A 14,234-nucleotide genomic window follows, 5' to 3' on the forward strand; every position below is an offset into this window, starting at 1 on the left:
TTTTCAAAGTTTTCAACCGATTTTTATCCACCACATATGGTGAGAAAATCACAGATTTTTATCCAGTATTACATCCTGAAAAACTGTGAAAACAATTTGGGTTTTTTTCCTGTTTTCCCACAGTTTTCTGCCCTAAAAAACTTGACTGTGCATCCAGTGTGTTGTTGGTGGTATGCCTCGAAAACGGTGTAAATAACCGAATTGCATATGTGGCTGTGCATGGAACCTGCCCTAAACATCGCTACGACCACCCCGCCGCGCAGTTCTTTGACGAGGCACGGATCCACCAATGATATCCTTTCCATTCTCAAAACGCACTTTTTACTAGAGAGAACCCTAGATTCCAGAACGTAACGCGTAACTGCGCTTACTCGTGCTTCAGAAATGCTGCTGGCAGGTAAGACTCCCTCGGGGTGACTTGAAGATAGTATCCGGCGACGGCGTTTACTAGTATGCCTCACATTATGACCAATAATACTGAAGATTATCTTCACTCAGCGACAAACACCGATACGTGCTGGGGATGAGGCACACCTAAAGGTACCGTAACGTATTCGTTTGAAACGTGCTGTAGTCCCCGCCATTAAATGTATATCGTTAGGGTCCGTAATCATGCCGAACGGTCGATAAGCGGTTCTTCGGGCTTGGTCTTGTGAAGTGACTTTTTGCTGAGAACCATGAGGTACGCTCACCAAGAAGCTTCTACGTCCAATGGTGAGAACATCAATGGTTGAAATTGCTTTTCTTTCACAACGTCTGAGTGCATACTTCACCCGTTCCCTCTTTCGAGATCAACCATGACTACCTTGTAGTGACATAACCGTGACGAAGGGTTTGGACAGAGTGCACAACCGTGGGGCTTTACCAATGACGGTCATAGGAAGTATGCAAAACCGATGATAAGCAAGCGATGCCCCGCACCAGTCACAGCCTGAGGCCAACGGTGTTTTGCGCCGAACATTCATTCGTGCATGCTGATTTCCGCTTAGCCAACAGAGACCACGTGCAGCAAACAATCTTAGTCGCTCGCTTTTGAATCATTAACTGACACGATCGTTTAGAGAACCTCAACAGTTGGTCATATCCTGCCTAGCTTCTATCGCATCAAGGGTCTGGCTAGAACTGCATCAGGCAAGTCCTTCTGTCATTTAATTGTTTTATGTCATTGACTAGGCTCTACGTCAAGTGGCCTGCGCGTAACAACCCATGACGTGGATCGTGTATGCTGGCTACTCATCACAGTCGATATGCATGAATTTGCCTTGCTTCTATCACACTCGATAATCCACACTGGTTTATATGCGTGTGGATATTGCAGGCACACCGATCATTGCAAACGTGTGGTATGCCAGTTGTATGTCCCTCATTCATTCATCACGCAAGGATTTACGGTTCAAGATGGAGCCGCAAATGAGACGCGGAGGATCGGCCCTATAGCGATCCCGTTGCTCACTGCATGCTTATAACGTCTGAATCACTTTAGACTGATGCAAGATAGCAAGTGTAATGGTACACGTATAAGCTTAGGTCAAGCATTACGGGAGAAGAAGAACTCAGTGGTGAGTTGAACCGTTGCGTGAATGTGATCGCCTGTGGATGATGTCCTCGATATAGTGCATGCGCCATCTAGCAGACGTATTTTGAGCGTCCATCTCAACAGGTACCTGGATCTACCGACCACTTGGCTCTGGCTTTGTGTTCAATTCATCCTCTTTCCGTCACAGATCTCTCTCACGGAATTGTTGTCTGGAGATAACACGAATGAAGCCGAATGCTTCTTTTGCTGATCAAGTGACGACTTTGACTTAGCGATGCCCCTTTCTTTTGTCAAATAAAAGCAGATCATTGGTTTGTCGTACCTCTGCAACGCTCCTTCTATGCATTCAGTCGTCTCGCTCTCTGCTGCAGTCGTAGCGACACTTGTGATTGTCACCCTTCGAGCACGACGAAAGTCGCGCGAGGCGGGTTTCCCGCAGGGACCGGCGCCTCTTCCGGTCATCGGGAATGCACTTGAAATCGACGCCTCGCGCCCCTGGTTAACCTTTACCAAATGGCAGGCTACCTATGGTACGCCCTATCTCCTTCGTACGGAGTGTTGAGGTGTATTCTTTTTGTACAGGTGATCTTGTATATTGTAACGTGTTCGGGCAGGACGTGGTAGTGGTTAACTCCGAGAAAGTCGCGGAAGACTTGATGGACAAGCGGTCTCGCAACTACTCTGGTCGGATGGACATGTCTAGCATTCTAGATCCGTGAGTTCTCACATGTTCTTCATGGTCACACGTTGGTTGTTATCTGGCCTGTTTGCGTCTTTTGAGGTATGGTATGCTCTGGAACACTGCACTCATCGCAAACGACGACACTTGGAGAGGCCATCGGCGAGTTCTACAGCAAACATTGTACCCGGAAGCTGTGCTTGCGTACCAGCCAGTCCAGGTTCGCTGTACAGCAGACCTCCTTCGCTACCTCGAAACCACGCCTCAGTCATTCTGGCACCACTTTCGAATGTTCGTGCGTATTTCTATTGGCCGTCAGATAATATCCTATCTCTTCGCTTAGATTCTCTGGTGCCATCATCCTGGGTGCCGTCTTCGATCATGAGATCGACGGAGACCCAGAAAACGACGCCATGCTTCAAACCGTGGTAAAAGGAACTGACTACGCTGTTCGGATCGCGTCTCCAGATTGGATTGCACTCACGACTATCTTGCCGTTCTGTGAGTACGCTAGCGCTAGCTAATCTCCACATAGTTGTTTTGGCTGACGTGCTCAATCCGTGATGTCATGTCCCTTGTCAGGCAAATACATTCCAACATGGTTGCCTGGGGGCGCTCTCAATGCGCCAAATGGCAAGCGGATCATGAACGAAATGCTTGACATACCATTTGACATTACCGAGAAGAGGGTGGTACGTATAGTCTTCGCGGCTCTATTGGCCATTAGAACATTGTTAACTTCTTTCAGGACGCGGGAGAAATAGGCCACTGCGTGGTACTTGACGCTTTTGAGAGATTCAGAGGTACAACCAAGGTCTCAGACTTCGAGAACATTATGAAGCACGCTTGTGGAACAGCTTACGCCGGTATGATTCCTTCTTGTTCAAATAGATAAATCCCGCGCTAACCTCAACTCAACAGCTGGAGAAGAAACGGTTGGTCACGATCAGTTACTACAAGCTTTGATTGATAATTTGATGAAGCTCCTTCATTGCTGGTAGACAGGCTCAAGCCTGATCGTTTTCACGCTGGCTATGGTCCTACATCCACATGTTCAGAAACGTGCTCAGGAGGAGATCGAATCCGTTGTAGGGTCGGACCGTCTTCCCGACTTCAATGACAGACCGTCTTTACCTTATGTCGAGGCCATATTTCGTGAAACGGCCAGGTGGAGGCCTATTGTACCCTTAGGTGAGGGCTTTGTCGTATACCGCTCAGCTCTCTGGTAGTGTAGCTCATGGTACCTCTAGCTATACCTCATTCAGCGACAGACGAAGACATGTATGATGGATACGTTATACCCAAAGGTAAGAAATGCGCCCCCCTGCATCAATCCCTATTCACTCTGTTTACCAGGAGCGGTTATTGTACCCAACGTATGGTGCGTTCCCGAGTTGCTAAACGTGTGTGTCAGCTGATACAATCCACTTTTCAGGGCCATGTCTCGCAATGAAGAGAAGTACCCTTTCCCAGAGACTTTCAACCCCGAGCGTTTCCTCGATGCAAATGGCAATCTCGCCGAAGAGATGCCCAACTTCGTATTTGGGTTTGGACGTCGTATCTGCCCCGGGCGTCACTTGGCAAAAAACTCGGTATGGATCGCAATGGCTCAAATTCTAGCGTTTTTTTCGATCGAGAAGGCAAAGGATGCCTTTGGCCAGCCTGTTGAGCCAAATCCTCAGTGGACTCAGGGCGTAACTTCGTAAGGACCTTTTGTCTCATGCGACTTACATCTATATCTCAGTGTTCTTTCTACAGGTATCCCAAAGATTTCCCGTGCGCTTTTGTCTCTAGGAGAGCATAAATGTACAAGATACTTGGAGCGCACCTCGCGGCCTCGTAACAGTAGTATAGCCCAACGATGATTGTATAAATAGAATTGAGGAGACGGAAAAGGGGTGTTTGCACACCAGATCCAATGATCAGCCAACGAACTATTCTCAGCGTACACCCAGTAATTGCGCTTCGCGTAAGTCAGCCATTTCCACCATCGAACCACGATATGAACGCCATAGTGATGTATAGTCCAAAAAAAACGGCACAGCATGATGATGGTGTTTTACTCACCTCAGTCCGAATCAGGGGGTAACAGATGCGTGCGGCCCAACGGCTGAAGAGGGTGTCACTGAGGGTGCTTGAGGAAGAGTGAGTAGATGCGTTTGTTGTTTTGCTTTGTGATTGGGTATAGAGGAGGCTCGATTCGGGCCGTGCAGTGTGGGCTTAAAGTTGCTGAGCGCTGAGCTGTACATGGTATTCAGTGCGTTTTTTTACATCAATGCGACTCATTATCTGCCTACCATGAATCAACATGCAGTAACGCTCAACGGCACCTTATTCATTCTTTACCTGCCGCCGCTTCCCACGGAAGGACATGGAACTCCCGAACGTCTAGGAACGTGTTTCAAGATTTCCCTTAGCCATCGGCATACGATTGTAGAGTCATCTCCAATCACAGTACTTGCGGCTCCGATCTCAAAGCTGCAAGCTTAACCAATCGTAAGTTGTCTCACTGAGTAACCCTGTGGCTATGCATGTAGGCGCTTCACACAGATTGAAACGCAGCATCTCGACAGAGCGACATCTACGCGCGACGCGACCACGACCAACATTTGAATCCGTCGACTCCGAGTCCCTTCCTCTACATGACAGCCGGGAGCTCGGAGCCGCAACACCCTAGCATCGGACCCGGCGATATCATGACTGCTTCACCGCCAACTGAGGCGTATGTGCTTCTTCAGAGGCATGTTTTGCATAGTATAAAGCCCAGTCGTCTGCAGCGATGTTCAGACATCAACACCAACTCGAGCGTACACTCCCTGGCTTCATTTTCAGTCTCAACGCTGTTGTCAGCATGCCATTAATATCAAGCCTTCTCCGCGAACCCACCGTCACCACCGCAGCCATCGCGGCGTTCGTGACCTTTGCGCTTCTCCTGCTTCGTCGGGCGCGCGCCTCTACCACCAGCGGAGGCTCTCTGCGCCAGTGCACGCTTCCTGGCCCCAAACCGTGGCCGCTCGTCGGCAACGTGCGCGGGATGGACGTGAGCGCGCCATGGAAGAGCTACAAGCGATGGAGCGAGACGTACGGTGCGCATGCCTTCTTGCCACCTTTTATTTCATGTGGCTAAACATGTATGGACTGGTGGCAGGCCCGATTTTCCGCACGCGGCTCGTCGGATTTGATATCGTCGTCATCAGCGACGAGCGTATCGCGCGCGAGCTTCTTGACCGCCGCTCGGGCAAGTACTCGTCCAGGATGTGGTTTCCCACCGCCGAGCCGTGCGTCCTCCTTCCTTCCTTCCTTCCTTCCCTTCTTTTGTGCCTTTGGCTGACCTCGATTGTGACCTGGGTTGCTTGTAGATACGGCTTTGGGCGGTACACCACCCTGCTTGAGTACACCGACACGTGGCGGCACCACCGCCGCGTCATGCACCAGCACCTCCGCATCGACGCGGTGCGCAACTACCGGCCCATGCAGCTCCGCAAGGTGCGCCAGCTGCTCGAGAACATGCTCGCGAGCCCCGACGACTACAGAGAACATTTCCAAACGTGCGTCATGCTCTGAGGGTGCGTACGGGACACGTGCTGATGCGACGGACTCGGACAGGTTCGCAGCATCGATCATCATGGCCGCCGTGTATGGCTACCAGGCGCGCGCAGTCAAGGACCCGCTCGTGGAGAAGGTGAACCACTCGCTCGAGGTTACTGTCCGCGTCAGCTCGCCCGAGCTCGCGATTCTCATTGGAGTCTTCCCTTTCAGTGAGTCGTGCATGGTTTCTCCGTCGCGGTGCCTCGTTAGCTGACAATCCTCCTTTCCCAACTCCACAGTCAAATACATCCCCACCTGGTTCCTGGGTGGAAGCCTGAACGCCGCATCATGCAGGCGAGGCAATGACGAACATGTTTCAGAGCCGTTCAAGTATCTCGAGGAGACCATTGTGCGTACAATTTAAGCTCTGGCTACTTCATGACTTCGCCTTTGTTGAATTTATATACTTAGGAACCCGATTCCTCGATACCGAGCATGGCATACGAGGGCCTGCGCAATGCGAAGAAGGCTCAGGACAGCAATACTCAGATCGCACTCCTCCAGAATATTTGTGGCACGGCATTTGGCGGTAAGCATTTGCTGGAGTCGTATCCCTGGGTGTGCCAGTCTAACAGTGACACCATCATTGTCTCCCTCTAGCCGGCGCAGAGACAGTAAGCACACTACGCTTCTCCGCACTCTAACCAGTCCACTAAACAAAGCCCTGATGTACAGACGGCTTCCTCTCTTATAGACTTCGTCCTGGCCATGGTGCTCTACCCGGACGTGCAGGAGCGCGCGTACGCGGAGATAACCCGCGTGTGCGGCACGGACCGTCTGCCTACATTCGAGGACCGACCTGAGCTTCCATTCATTGACGCCGTCGTCCGCGAGACGCAGCGGTGGGCGCCGGTCGTTCCAATGGGTAAGTACATCTACCTATAGCTATCAGCAAAAGTAAGCTGACTGAACCATCGTTGAAGGTATCCCTCACTTGACCACTGAAGACGACATATACGAGGGCGAGTTCATCCCCAAAGGTCAGTGAACAGTGCCGATTGTTATTCGACCCTACTCACGCCAGATCTCCCAATGCAGGTACAGCAGTCGTAGTCAACATCTGGTAAGCACCTCCTTCCCTCCCTCCCCTTTCAGCCCCACCAAGCTCCGACTCACCCGAACCTCCCAGGGCCATTTGCAACGACCCCGCCCGCTTCCCCGCCCCCTCCGACTTCCGCCCCGAGCGCTTCCTCTCTCACGACGGCAGCTCGCTGGCAGACGACCCAGACCTCAACGTGGACCTCGTCTTCGGCTTCGGACGGCGCATATGCCCCGGCAAGCACCTCGCCGAGGCATCGCTGTGGCCCGCGTTTGCGGCGATGCTCGCTGTGTTCCGGTTCGAGAAGGCGGGCGCGTTCGAGCCGGAGTGGTCGAGCGGGTCTACGTCGTGAGTTTGATCACCTCAATGCGATACCGCGCAAGTGCCTCATGCGCTTATTGATTAATTTATGTTCAGGTGTCCGCGCCCGTTCCCGTGTAGGATCGTTCCGAGGGATCCGAGGATGGATGCGAGCCGGTTGGCGGAGATGTAGAGAGCGTTTATTTTTACGACCTTCACAACTTGAACGTTCTCGAGTGCTACGAGCATTGACGATACATTCACAAGGTATTAGCTTCCTTTTCATTAGAAGGTGGGTAATTACAATAAATGGGCGGTAATGGATATTTTATAGAGTGTTTGCGACAATTCAGCTCACAGCACTGTGGAAGATATGCTTAGATGCCACTCCAGTGCTCCAGTGGAACGCACGTATGGCTTAACTTACTATCTAGCAATCATGTTCAACAACACTCACTCTTATTTCCACTAAGGCAACCACCTGAACTACTATCTGTTTTGACTCAAACCATGCCTCCTGGGCCGCAAGCGCGACTCGGCGCAAAGGGTCCCGGGACTGTTCCTTTGTCTTTCTTGAGGCTCACACGATACCCGTGCAGGCATGTCGTCAACACGCCGTAGCTCCAGTGAGTCGTACCACAGCCGTGTCTAAGCCGCCGATGCATGAGCTATGACTACTCGCCCCGGCTGGACTGTGGCTGCTCCGATTTGATCCCACTGCCGTCCAACAAATACTATACAACGTAATGAAGAGACGTAATAATCAACTTGAACATGGGCATGAGGCTCACCAATCACCGACGATCTCCAAAATCAGCACTGGAAGCCCGCGAGATATATAAAAAATACGCCACACTCAACACCTCGCGCATCTCTTCTTCCTTACAATGTCCCTCGTTTACTCTACTGGCGCCTTGATGCTTGCAGCAGCGGCAGTCTGGAAGGCAACGGAGACTCGCCGAGAACGTGACGGTAAAACGTTTCCACCCGGTCCATCGTCTCTGCCTCTCCTCGGTGTCGCCCACAAACTAGACGTGTCTACACCGTGGACAACGTTCACCGAGTGGAAGGTCGAGTATGGTGTGTTGTTGCTCGCCTTTTCTCTCTCATTACGTGAATGACAACAATTTTTTCCGAAGGCGATATTATCTACTTTAGGCAGTTCGGCCAAGACGTCGTCGTGCTGAACTCCGAAGACGCCGTCAAAGACTTGATGGAGAGAAGGTCGAGCAATTACTCGGACAGGATGTACATGTCAACCAGAGAACCGTACGTTTACCTCCCTCCTAGGCACTGAAACAAATCCAATTTCCTTTCAGCTACGGTATGGACTTCGACAACATCTTTCACCGCCACGACGAAACGTGGCGAGCCCACAGACGCGTCGCCCACCAGGGTCTTCGCGAGCGCCACGTGGATATCTATCAGCCAACGCAGCTTCGCTTTACTGAGGCACTTATCAAGAGCTTAGAAAGCTCACCCGAACGCTACAATAGCCACTTCCAGAGGTAAGATTGATACTGCTCATGTACCTTCCGACGGGTAGAATCTCATGGCGTTCAGGTTTGCTGCCTCTGTTGTTCTTTCAGCTATATATGACCACGACGTGATTGATGAGAACGATCCAATTCTCAAGTCAGTGGTCGAGACAATAGACATTTTGGTACTATTGCAGATGCCTGTGAACGCCATCCTCTTCAACGTTTTCCCGTTTCGTAAGTATATTCTTCCGAGGCATACAAATGTTTCTTACAAGCAGCTCTATAGTGAAGTATACTCCTACTTGGCTCCCAGGTGGCTGGCGTAACGTCACTGAAGCCCGAGTGAAGATAGAACGAACCGTAAACCTGCCATTTGAGTATCTAGAAAAGAAGATGGTGCCTGAATAATCTTTTCTATACGATGATAGTACGAAGTACTGCTGACGTTGATTTTAGGCAGCAGGCAGCGCGGGGAACTCGATTGCCTTGGAGGCAATGGAAAGATTCAGAGACACTAACAAGGTTGACAACTTCGAGAAAGTCGTCAAGGATGCCTGTTGTAGCCTTTACGGAGGTAAGCAAACCTACTTATCTGGGCCTACGGTCTCGGTTGACTTGGGCGCCTCCTTAGCTGCATCAGAGACGGTTTGTGCTCTCCTTAACAAGATCGACATCCGCGATAACTTACGTGGCTTTTCAACAGACATCTTCTACGCTCATGGTCTTCCTCCTTGCCATGGTACAGAATCCTGACGTTCAGAAACGCGCGCAGGAGGAGATAGACAGCATTCTAGGGTCCGGCCGTCTGCCACAGTTTTCTGACCGGCAATCTCTTCCCTACATCGAGGCGGTCTGCCGAGAAACGTTGAGATGGCGTCCCGTGGCTCCGTTGGGTCAGTGACGGACCTCAGAATGCATCTGACTGGGCTGATCACTTGCCTTCATAGGTATCCCTCACTCGGCAACCAACGACGATGTCTACAAAGGCTGGTATATCCCGAAAGGTGCGTGTTCTATTTTTTGGACTGCTGGTCGAGCAACCATTTGATATGATCACGGAATTAGATACGGTGGTGATAGCAAATGTTTGGTAAGGATTATCTGTGAATATGCTGTGAGCGATCATTGATTCTACGTATAACTCTAGGGCAATCTCACAGAACCCCGAGAAATACCCCTCGCCTTCCTCTTTCAAACCTGAGAGGTTCCTCGACGGCACAGGCGGGCTGACCAACGATGTGCCCACGTATGCTTTCGGCTTTGGGCGGCGCATTTGTCCCGGACGCCACTTCGCTACCAACTCGTTGTGGATTGCAGTTGCTCGACTTTTGGCTGGTTTCACGTTCGAATCTGAGTATGTGCAAGCGGGCGGGACAGTGAAGTGGCACAACGCTGTGACATCGTGAGTACTTTCTTTGACTGCTAGCTTGCACGGAGAGCTTATCACCACTGGATGTTAGCGTGCCGGAGCCCTTCCCTTGTCGGATCATACCTCGAAAGAGCCACTAGACTCATACACGCAAGCTGTATCCACATACTTTGTTGAACCAACTATCGTGCGAGTTCCGTTTCTGCAATCTGAAGTGGATAAATTTCGTGGCACGGAAATCATGACGCGAGCAGCTTACAGTATAAGTGCTTGCACTTCCCATTGTATTCACTGAGGCATGTATATCACACCATGAGTCGTAGCTGAGAATGATTCGGAGTCCTTTTGCATGTCAATGCGATATGGAAGGTCAGAGGTAGGAATTTCTTCATGGCCCCACATATCCACTAGTCACTTATAGCGAAATCAACTGGGATGAGAGCGAACGACGACAGACAATGATCAAGAATACAAGGCAGCCTCGCTGCGCTACGGCCCTTAAGGATCTTGTCCTACCATGGTGCTCGTTGAGAATCACCATCCCATTGTACTGGAAAGGAAAACTCGAACACGAGTAGACAGTGCCCGTGGATATCTGTCGTGCAGTCCAGAGGCCCTACATCCGTATACAAATCCCGAGCCTGACGCGAGATATGCCACAGCCACAGAGCCAAACATGTACAATGCCATAATTTTGAATATACGAGTAATTACTCAAACAGCCCAGGGTAGCTAACGCTAGGATGAGCGAAGTTCTTAATGATCCGAGCCGCTCAGTTCATGCTCCAATCAGTGCGCAAGCAAATACCATTGAAAGTTTTGGATACGGGCGATCCTAAGCGTCATAAATGACAAGGTAGGATGGGCGAATGGCATCGTTATGGTAGAGAACGAGTTCATCGTAGTTCAACGTTCCTCCCGGTGCGACCTCCGCCAACACCTACATTAATATCGTTAGGTATGCAGCATCTCTCGCAGAAAGGTAACAATGGGACTTACCGAATCATATCCCGATGGCGGCTTCTGTAACGTATCCTGGTCTTTAGTGACCTTGAACCCATTCCCTACAATCACCTTGTTCAAAAGCAGTGTTTTGTACTGTGAGGTCTGCTTGTTCTGGCTGTAATCGTTCGCTCTGAAAACAAGCAGATGAGTCATACATCAGGGATCTTGTGCCATAAGACCGACCAACTCACTTGGATGATGTTGCTGTGGTGTAGATGCCTTTGCCAAATCTTGAGGTCCCAGCCATGAACGCGAAGGCTTGACACAATCATAAGAATTACTCACCTTCCCCACGTCATATTTGTGCCGAAAAGTTCGATTTTGAAGGAGCGTCGGATAATTTGACAAAGACGACATTTAGTGGACGTGCACGTCTTAGTTCTCCCTTCATCGCCCAGAAGACACTCGCGAAATGTCCCGTGCCATCGACGTTGTTCGTTACCGAGACTTTTACCAGCAGATAAAAAGTTTCCACGCGCCTCAACACCGGCACTAGGGGTGGTTAGCCAGGAAATCCGAGATATAAGTAAGAGAGACACACCTGTAAGTCTCATACTGACGCAGAAGGTTCCGAGGTATGATGACCTTGAGGACCCAGCGTACGGTGGGGCACTTTGTAGGATGCTTCCAACTAGCCGTAAACTGGTCTATCACTACGTAGCCTGTAAGAACGACCGTGTTATCTATTAGCACGCGATGCGTACCACTCTGAAAGGTAGCATTCTCTTGTGGCACGTCGAGTAAGAGAGGTGCTGAGTCTACCGCACTTTGTACACAATCGTTGCTGCAAAAGTGTCCGCCCTCGCGCACGGAATCTCCGCATATCAGGCAACGGTCCTCAGAAGGATTCCTTGAAGCACCATATGAGAAAGTCATCAAAAGCGATGAGAAAAACATACTCTTCACCACTTGCCAACCTTGCGCATGTCATTGAACAACAAGAGTGAAGTGTATTTCCATCAAAGTAACGAGGCATTTGACCACAATACTAGCAGCAATATGTCAGAATTAAGATTAAGACAGATGGAGAGGAGCAGACATCACAAAGCTCAATGCGCCCCGCGGAATTGCTCTTGTTTGCAGCAGCAGCGCAGCTTTTGCCGCAGTAGGGGTGCAAAGTACTACCGTCGAAATACCGTGGCCGGCGCCCGCAAGTCTAATAGTATTGGTAATCAAATGCAAGTTAGTCTCACACCGGAGACAGAGTTCGTACCTGGCACATGCGAGACCCGACCCGCGCGGACGGCCCAACTATGCCACTGTTCTTGGCAAAGTTGGCGCAGCTGCGTCCACAGTAAGGGTGAACAGTAACTCCATCCGAGTGCTTCGGGCGAGCATGACAAGCCTGAAGTACGAGTGAGTCGTTAATCACGAATGCAGATCCAATTCATCGACCTCGCAAAGCCCATCGTGAACGCTGCTTTCGTTAGATACCGAATCTCGAATGTGTCTAGCATACGTTGCGCAGCTCTTGCTGCAGTAGGGGTGGACTTTGTGGCCGTCCGAATACTGGGGACGCTTTCCGCATGCCTGCATAGTACTTAGTGCTAGGAAACGTGGAGAAACCAAAATAGTACTTGCCTCGCAGTAACCCGGTTTACGGACTAATGACATTAGAGGACAGTGATGTAGTGTGTAAGGGGGAAGGGTTAAAGATGATCGAGATGGTCAGGATGGTCAGGATGGTCAGGATGAGAGCACGAGTTTTATATCTCACGCCGCGACCAAATTTACTTTTGGCGCTTGTAAACGCTAGTATCCCCACCACGAGGAAAAGAAGTTCGGTGAAGACGTGTTTGATGTGACCACCGCGTGCAGCAAGCTCGCTCCAAATTGAGCCACAACCTAGAGCCAAGTTCCCGCGTTGGAAAAGCTGATGCTGTTTAGGGCAAGCGTAAACTGCAACACAGGTTCCCAAAAAAAAAAACGGCGACTTAGCTCCTATCAATGACATCTGGGGTGGATTGATGAAAGGCGAATGGAAGCGGAACGTGCACACCATACTCACACAATGCTTGAAATATGGCCAAAAGCCTGCTTTTTCCGGGATTTAGTTCCCAATCACCAGCGCTTCAAGCTTACGGCAAACCATGCCTCGTTTCCCTCCTAATGTCATGTGTATTGGGGCATCAGAAGCTTTTGAGCGTCAAAAATGATCTGGAAGGTTTCATGAAGAGCCATTGAAGTGATAATACTTGCATATCAACTGCTGCCGTTACGAGCGTTTACGGGATCAGTGTCAAGAATTGGCATACGACGGGAAGAAAGGCCGGGTGAAATTGAGTAGCTTCAATTAGTATTAGGATACAGTCAAACTGATGAAGACGTCCGCGAAGAGGGTACTATTTATCACGTCAAACCAATGCAATGTTCGAGTCCGAGAGCAACATACCGTGTCTACACATAAACCCTCTTCAACCAAGCAGAGGTCCACTCTCACTACCTATTACATCATCGCATCTATCACCACCCTTCCGCTTGAGCATGTTTGTCGCCGGCTCTACCAGCGCCCGCAGCACACCGATAACCTTTCCCACAAGTCAAGCCCTCACGCGCCAGATCGCATGGTCCCGCACGTCGACTCTGTCAAGCCGAACGCGGTGTTCTTTGTCCACGACGACCCGTAGTGCGAGCACAGTCGCGACTATTGATGCGAGCGCCATCGACGCCGAGAGCATGAACATGATGATGATCTGCAGTTTTGCGGCTTGCTCGACGAACGAGCCACCGAGAATCGCGCCGGTCATCATGCCAGGTATCGAAATGAGACCGATGACACTGGGAAAGTATTGACATGAGTTAGTGCATGCGCGTGATATGGCCAGCGGCGAGTGCGCACCTCATCTGGTTCATGGTTGGTGTGAGGGCTAGACGCAGAGCCTCCTGGGCGAGAGGTGTACATCATAGCGAGAGGCCCCAAAGGCGAGGCAAGTTTCAATCTTGTCTCTGTTCTCGCTAGTGGGGTATTATCAGATGACTGAAACCCGCCCAGTAACCAAACTAGTGCTGTCTGGAAAACCTCATGAAGAGCCATTGAAGCGATAACACGTGCATAAAAACCACTCTTGCAGTTACGAACGTTCGTCGAGATACGGCGAGAAGGTTGCAACTTGCGATCGAAGGAAAAGGAGACGGGCTTGACTGACGACGATGATGCGGTTAGGTTAGGGTTCGGCCACGCACACGTGTGTAATGATGCCAGGCTTGCCTCTTCTGTTATCTCGCTCAAGCTTTCG

The 14,234-nt window shown here is 50.5% G+C and overlaps 5 protein-coding genes across 5 annotated transcripts; 3 read left to right on the forward strand and 2 right to left on the reverse strand.

Moving 5' to 3' along the window:
• Positions 1-1,877: 1,877 nt before the first annotated feature.
• Positions 1,878-4,069, forward strand: CONPUDRAFT_163581 (cytochrome P450; the record flags this gene model as incomplete). The annotated part of the gene is made up of 11 exons (XM_007767957.1): positions 1,878-2,067; positions 2,120-2,252; positions 2,560-2,717; positions 2,799-2,908; positions 2,965-3,082; positions 3,138-3,151; positions 3,218-3,407; positions 3,467-3,523; positions 3,573-3,597; positions 3,652-3,918; positions 3,975-4,069. The coding sequence occupies 11 exons, from the start codon at positions 1,878-1,880 to the stop codon at positions 4,018-4,020; spliced, it is 1,308 nt and encodes a 435-aa protein (XP_007766147.1). The 3' UTR covers positions 4,021-4,069.
• Positions 4,070-4,990: 921 nt separating this feature from the next.
• On the forward strand, positions 4,991-7,983 carry CONPUDRAFT_80789 (cytochrome P450). Its single transcript, XM_007767329.1, has 12 exons — positions 4,991-5,302; positions 5,365-5,494; positions 5,576-5,764; positions 5,823-5,974; positions 6,044-6,153; positions 6,216-6,333; positions 6,405-6,418; positions 6,480-6,669; positions 6,728-6,784; positions 6,843-6,867; positions 6,934-7,191; positions 7,261-7,983. The coding sequence occupies exons 1-12, from the start codon at positions 5,068-5,070 to the stop codon at positions 7,334-7,336; spliced, it is 1,554 nt and encodes a 517-aa protein (XP_007765519.1). The 5' UTR covers positions 4,991-5,067; the 3' UTR covers positions 7,337-7,983.
• A 34-nt stretch (positions 7,984-8,017) lies between these two features.
• Positions 8,018-10,181, forward strand: CONPUDRAFT_100581 (cytochrome P450). Its single transcript, XM_007767958.1, has 12 exons — positions 8,018-8,223; positions 8,283-8,412; positions 8,463-8,651; positions 8,707-8,858; positions 8,911-9,020; positions 9,081-9,198; positions 9,256-9,269; positions 9,328-9,517; positions 9,572-9,628; positions 9,690-9,714; positions 9,772-10,026; positions 10,085-10,181. Exons 1-12 carry the CDS (start codon positions 8,031-8,033, stop codon positions 10,131-10,133), a joined length of 1,482 nt encoding a protein of 493 aa, XP_007766148.1. The 5' UTR covers positions 8,018-8,030; the 3' UTR covers positions 10,134-10,181.
• A 612-nt stretch (positions 10,182-10,793) lies between these two features.
• Positions 10,794-12,626, reverse strand: CONPUDRAFT_120389 (ADP-ribosylation). The gene is made up of 11 exons (XM_007767959.1): positions 12,580-12,626; positions 12,394-12,528; positions 12,212-12,343; positions 12,038-12,154; positions 11,898-11,986; positions 11,703-11,848; positions 11,540-11,651; positions 11,284-11,490; positions 11,190-11,228; positions 10,993-11,128; positions 10,794-10,933 (listed from the first exon to the last, which is right to left on the reverse strand). The coding sequence occupies exons 1-11, from the start codon at positions 12,610-12,612 to the stop codon at positions 10,829-10,831; spliced, it is 1,251 nt and encodes a 416-aa protein (XP_007766149.1). The 5' UTR covers positions 12,613-12,626; the 3' UTR covers positions 10,794-10,828.
• A 912-nt stretch (positions 12,627-13,538) lies between these two features.
• Positions 13,539-13,851, reverse strand: CONPUDRAFT_151474 (uncharacterized protein; the record flags this gene model as incomplete). Its single annotated transcript, XM_007767960.1, has 2 exons — positions 13,539-13,776; positions 13,838-13,851. The coding sequence occupies 2 exons, from the start codon at positions 13,849-13,851 to the stop codon at positions 13,539-13,541; spliced, it is 252 nt and encodes an 83-aa protein (XP_007766150.1).
• Positions 13,852-14,234: the final 383 nt, after the last annotated feature.

The sequence above is a fragment of the Coniophora puteana genome (genome assembly GCF_000271625.1).
Source record: "Coniophora puteana RWD-64-598 SS2 unplaced genomic scaffold CONPUscaffold_3, whole genome shotgun sequence".
Classification (NCBI taxonomy): Eukaryota; Fungi; Basidiomycota; class Agaricomycetes; order Boletales; family Coniophoraceae; genus Coniophora; species Coniophora puteana.

Excerpts from the sequence above, each read along its gene's own strand:
- CONPUDRAFT_80789 (XM_007767329.1), top strand. The coding sequence starts at position 5,068 with ATGCCATTAATATCAAGCCTTCTCCGCGAACCCACCGTCACCACCGCA. Across the intron at positions 6,154-6,215 it reads AGTATCTCGAGGAGACCATT|GAACCCGATTCCTCGATACC; the intron begins GTGCGTACAATT and ends TTATATACTTAG. Across the intron at positions 6,785-6,842 it reads GGGCGAGTTCATCCCCAAAG|GTACAGCAGTCGTAGTCAAC; the intron begins GTCAGTGAACAG and ends CTCCCAATGCAG.
- CONPUDRAFT_100581 (XM_007767958.1), top strand. The coding sequence starts at position 8,031 with ATGTCCCTCGTTTACTCTACTGGCGCCTTGATGCTTGCAGCAGCGGCA. Across the intron at positions 9,629-9,689 it reads AGGCTGGTATATCCCGAAAG|ATACGGTGGTGATAGCAAAT; the intron begins GTGCGTGTTCTA and ends TCACGGAATTAG. Across the intron at positions 9,715-9,771 it reads GTGGTGATAGCAAATGTTTG|GGCAATCTCACAGAACCCCG; the intron begins GTAAGGATTATC and ends GTATAACTCTAG.
- CONPUDRAFT_120389 (XM_007767959.1), bottom strand. The coding sequence starts at position 12,612 with ATGTCATTAGTCCGTAAACCGGGTTACTGCGAG. Across the intron at positions 12,155-12,211 it reads TCGGGTCTCGCATGTGCCAG|ACTTGCGGGCGCCGGCCACG; the intron begins GTACGAACTCTG and ends CAATACTATTAG. Across the intron at positions 11,652-11,702 it reads GAATGCTACCTTTCAGAGTG|TGATAGACCAGTTTACGGCT; the intron begins GTACGCATCGCG and ends CAGGCTACGTAG.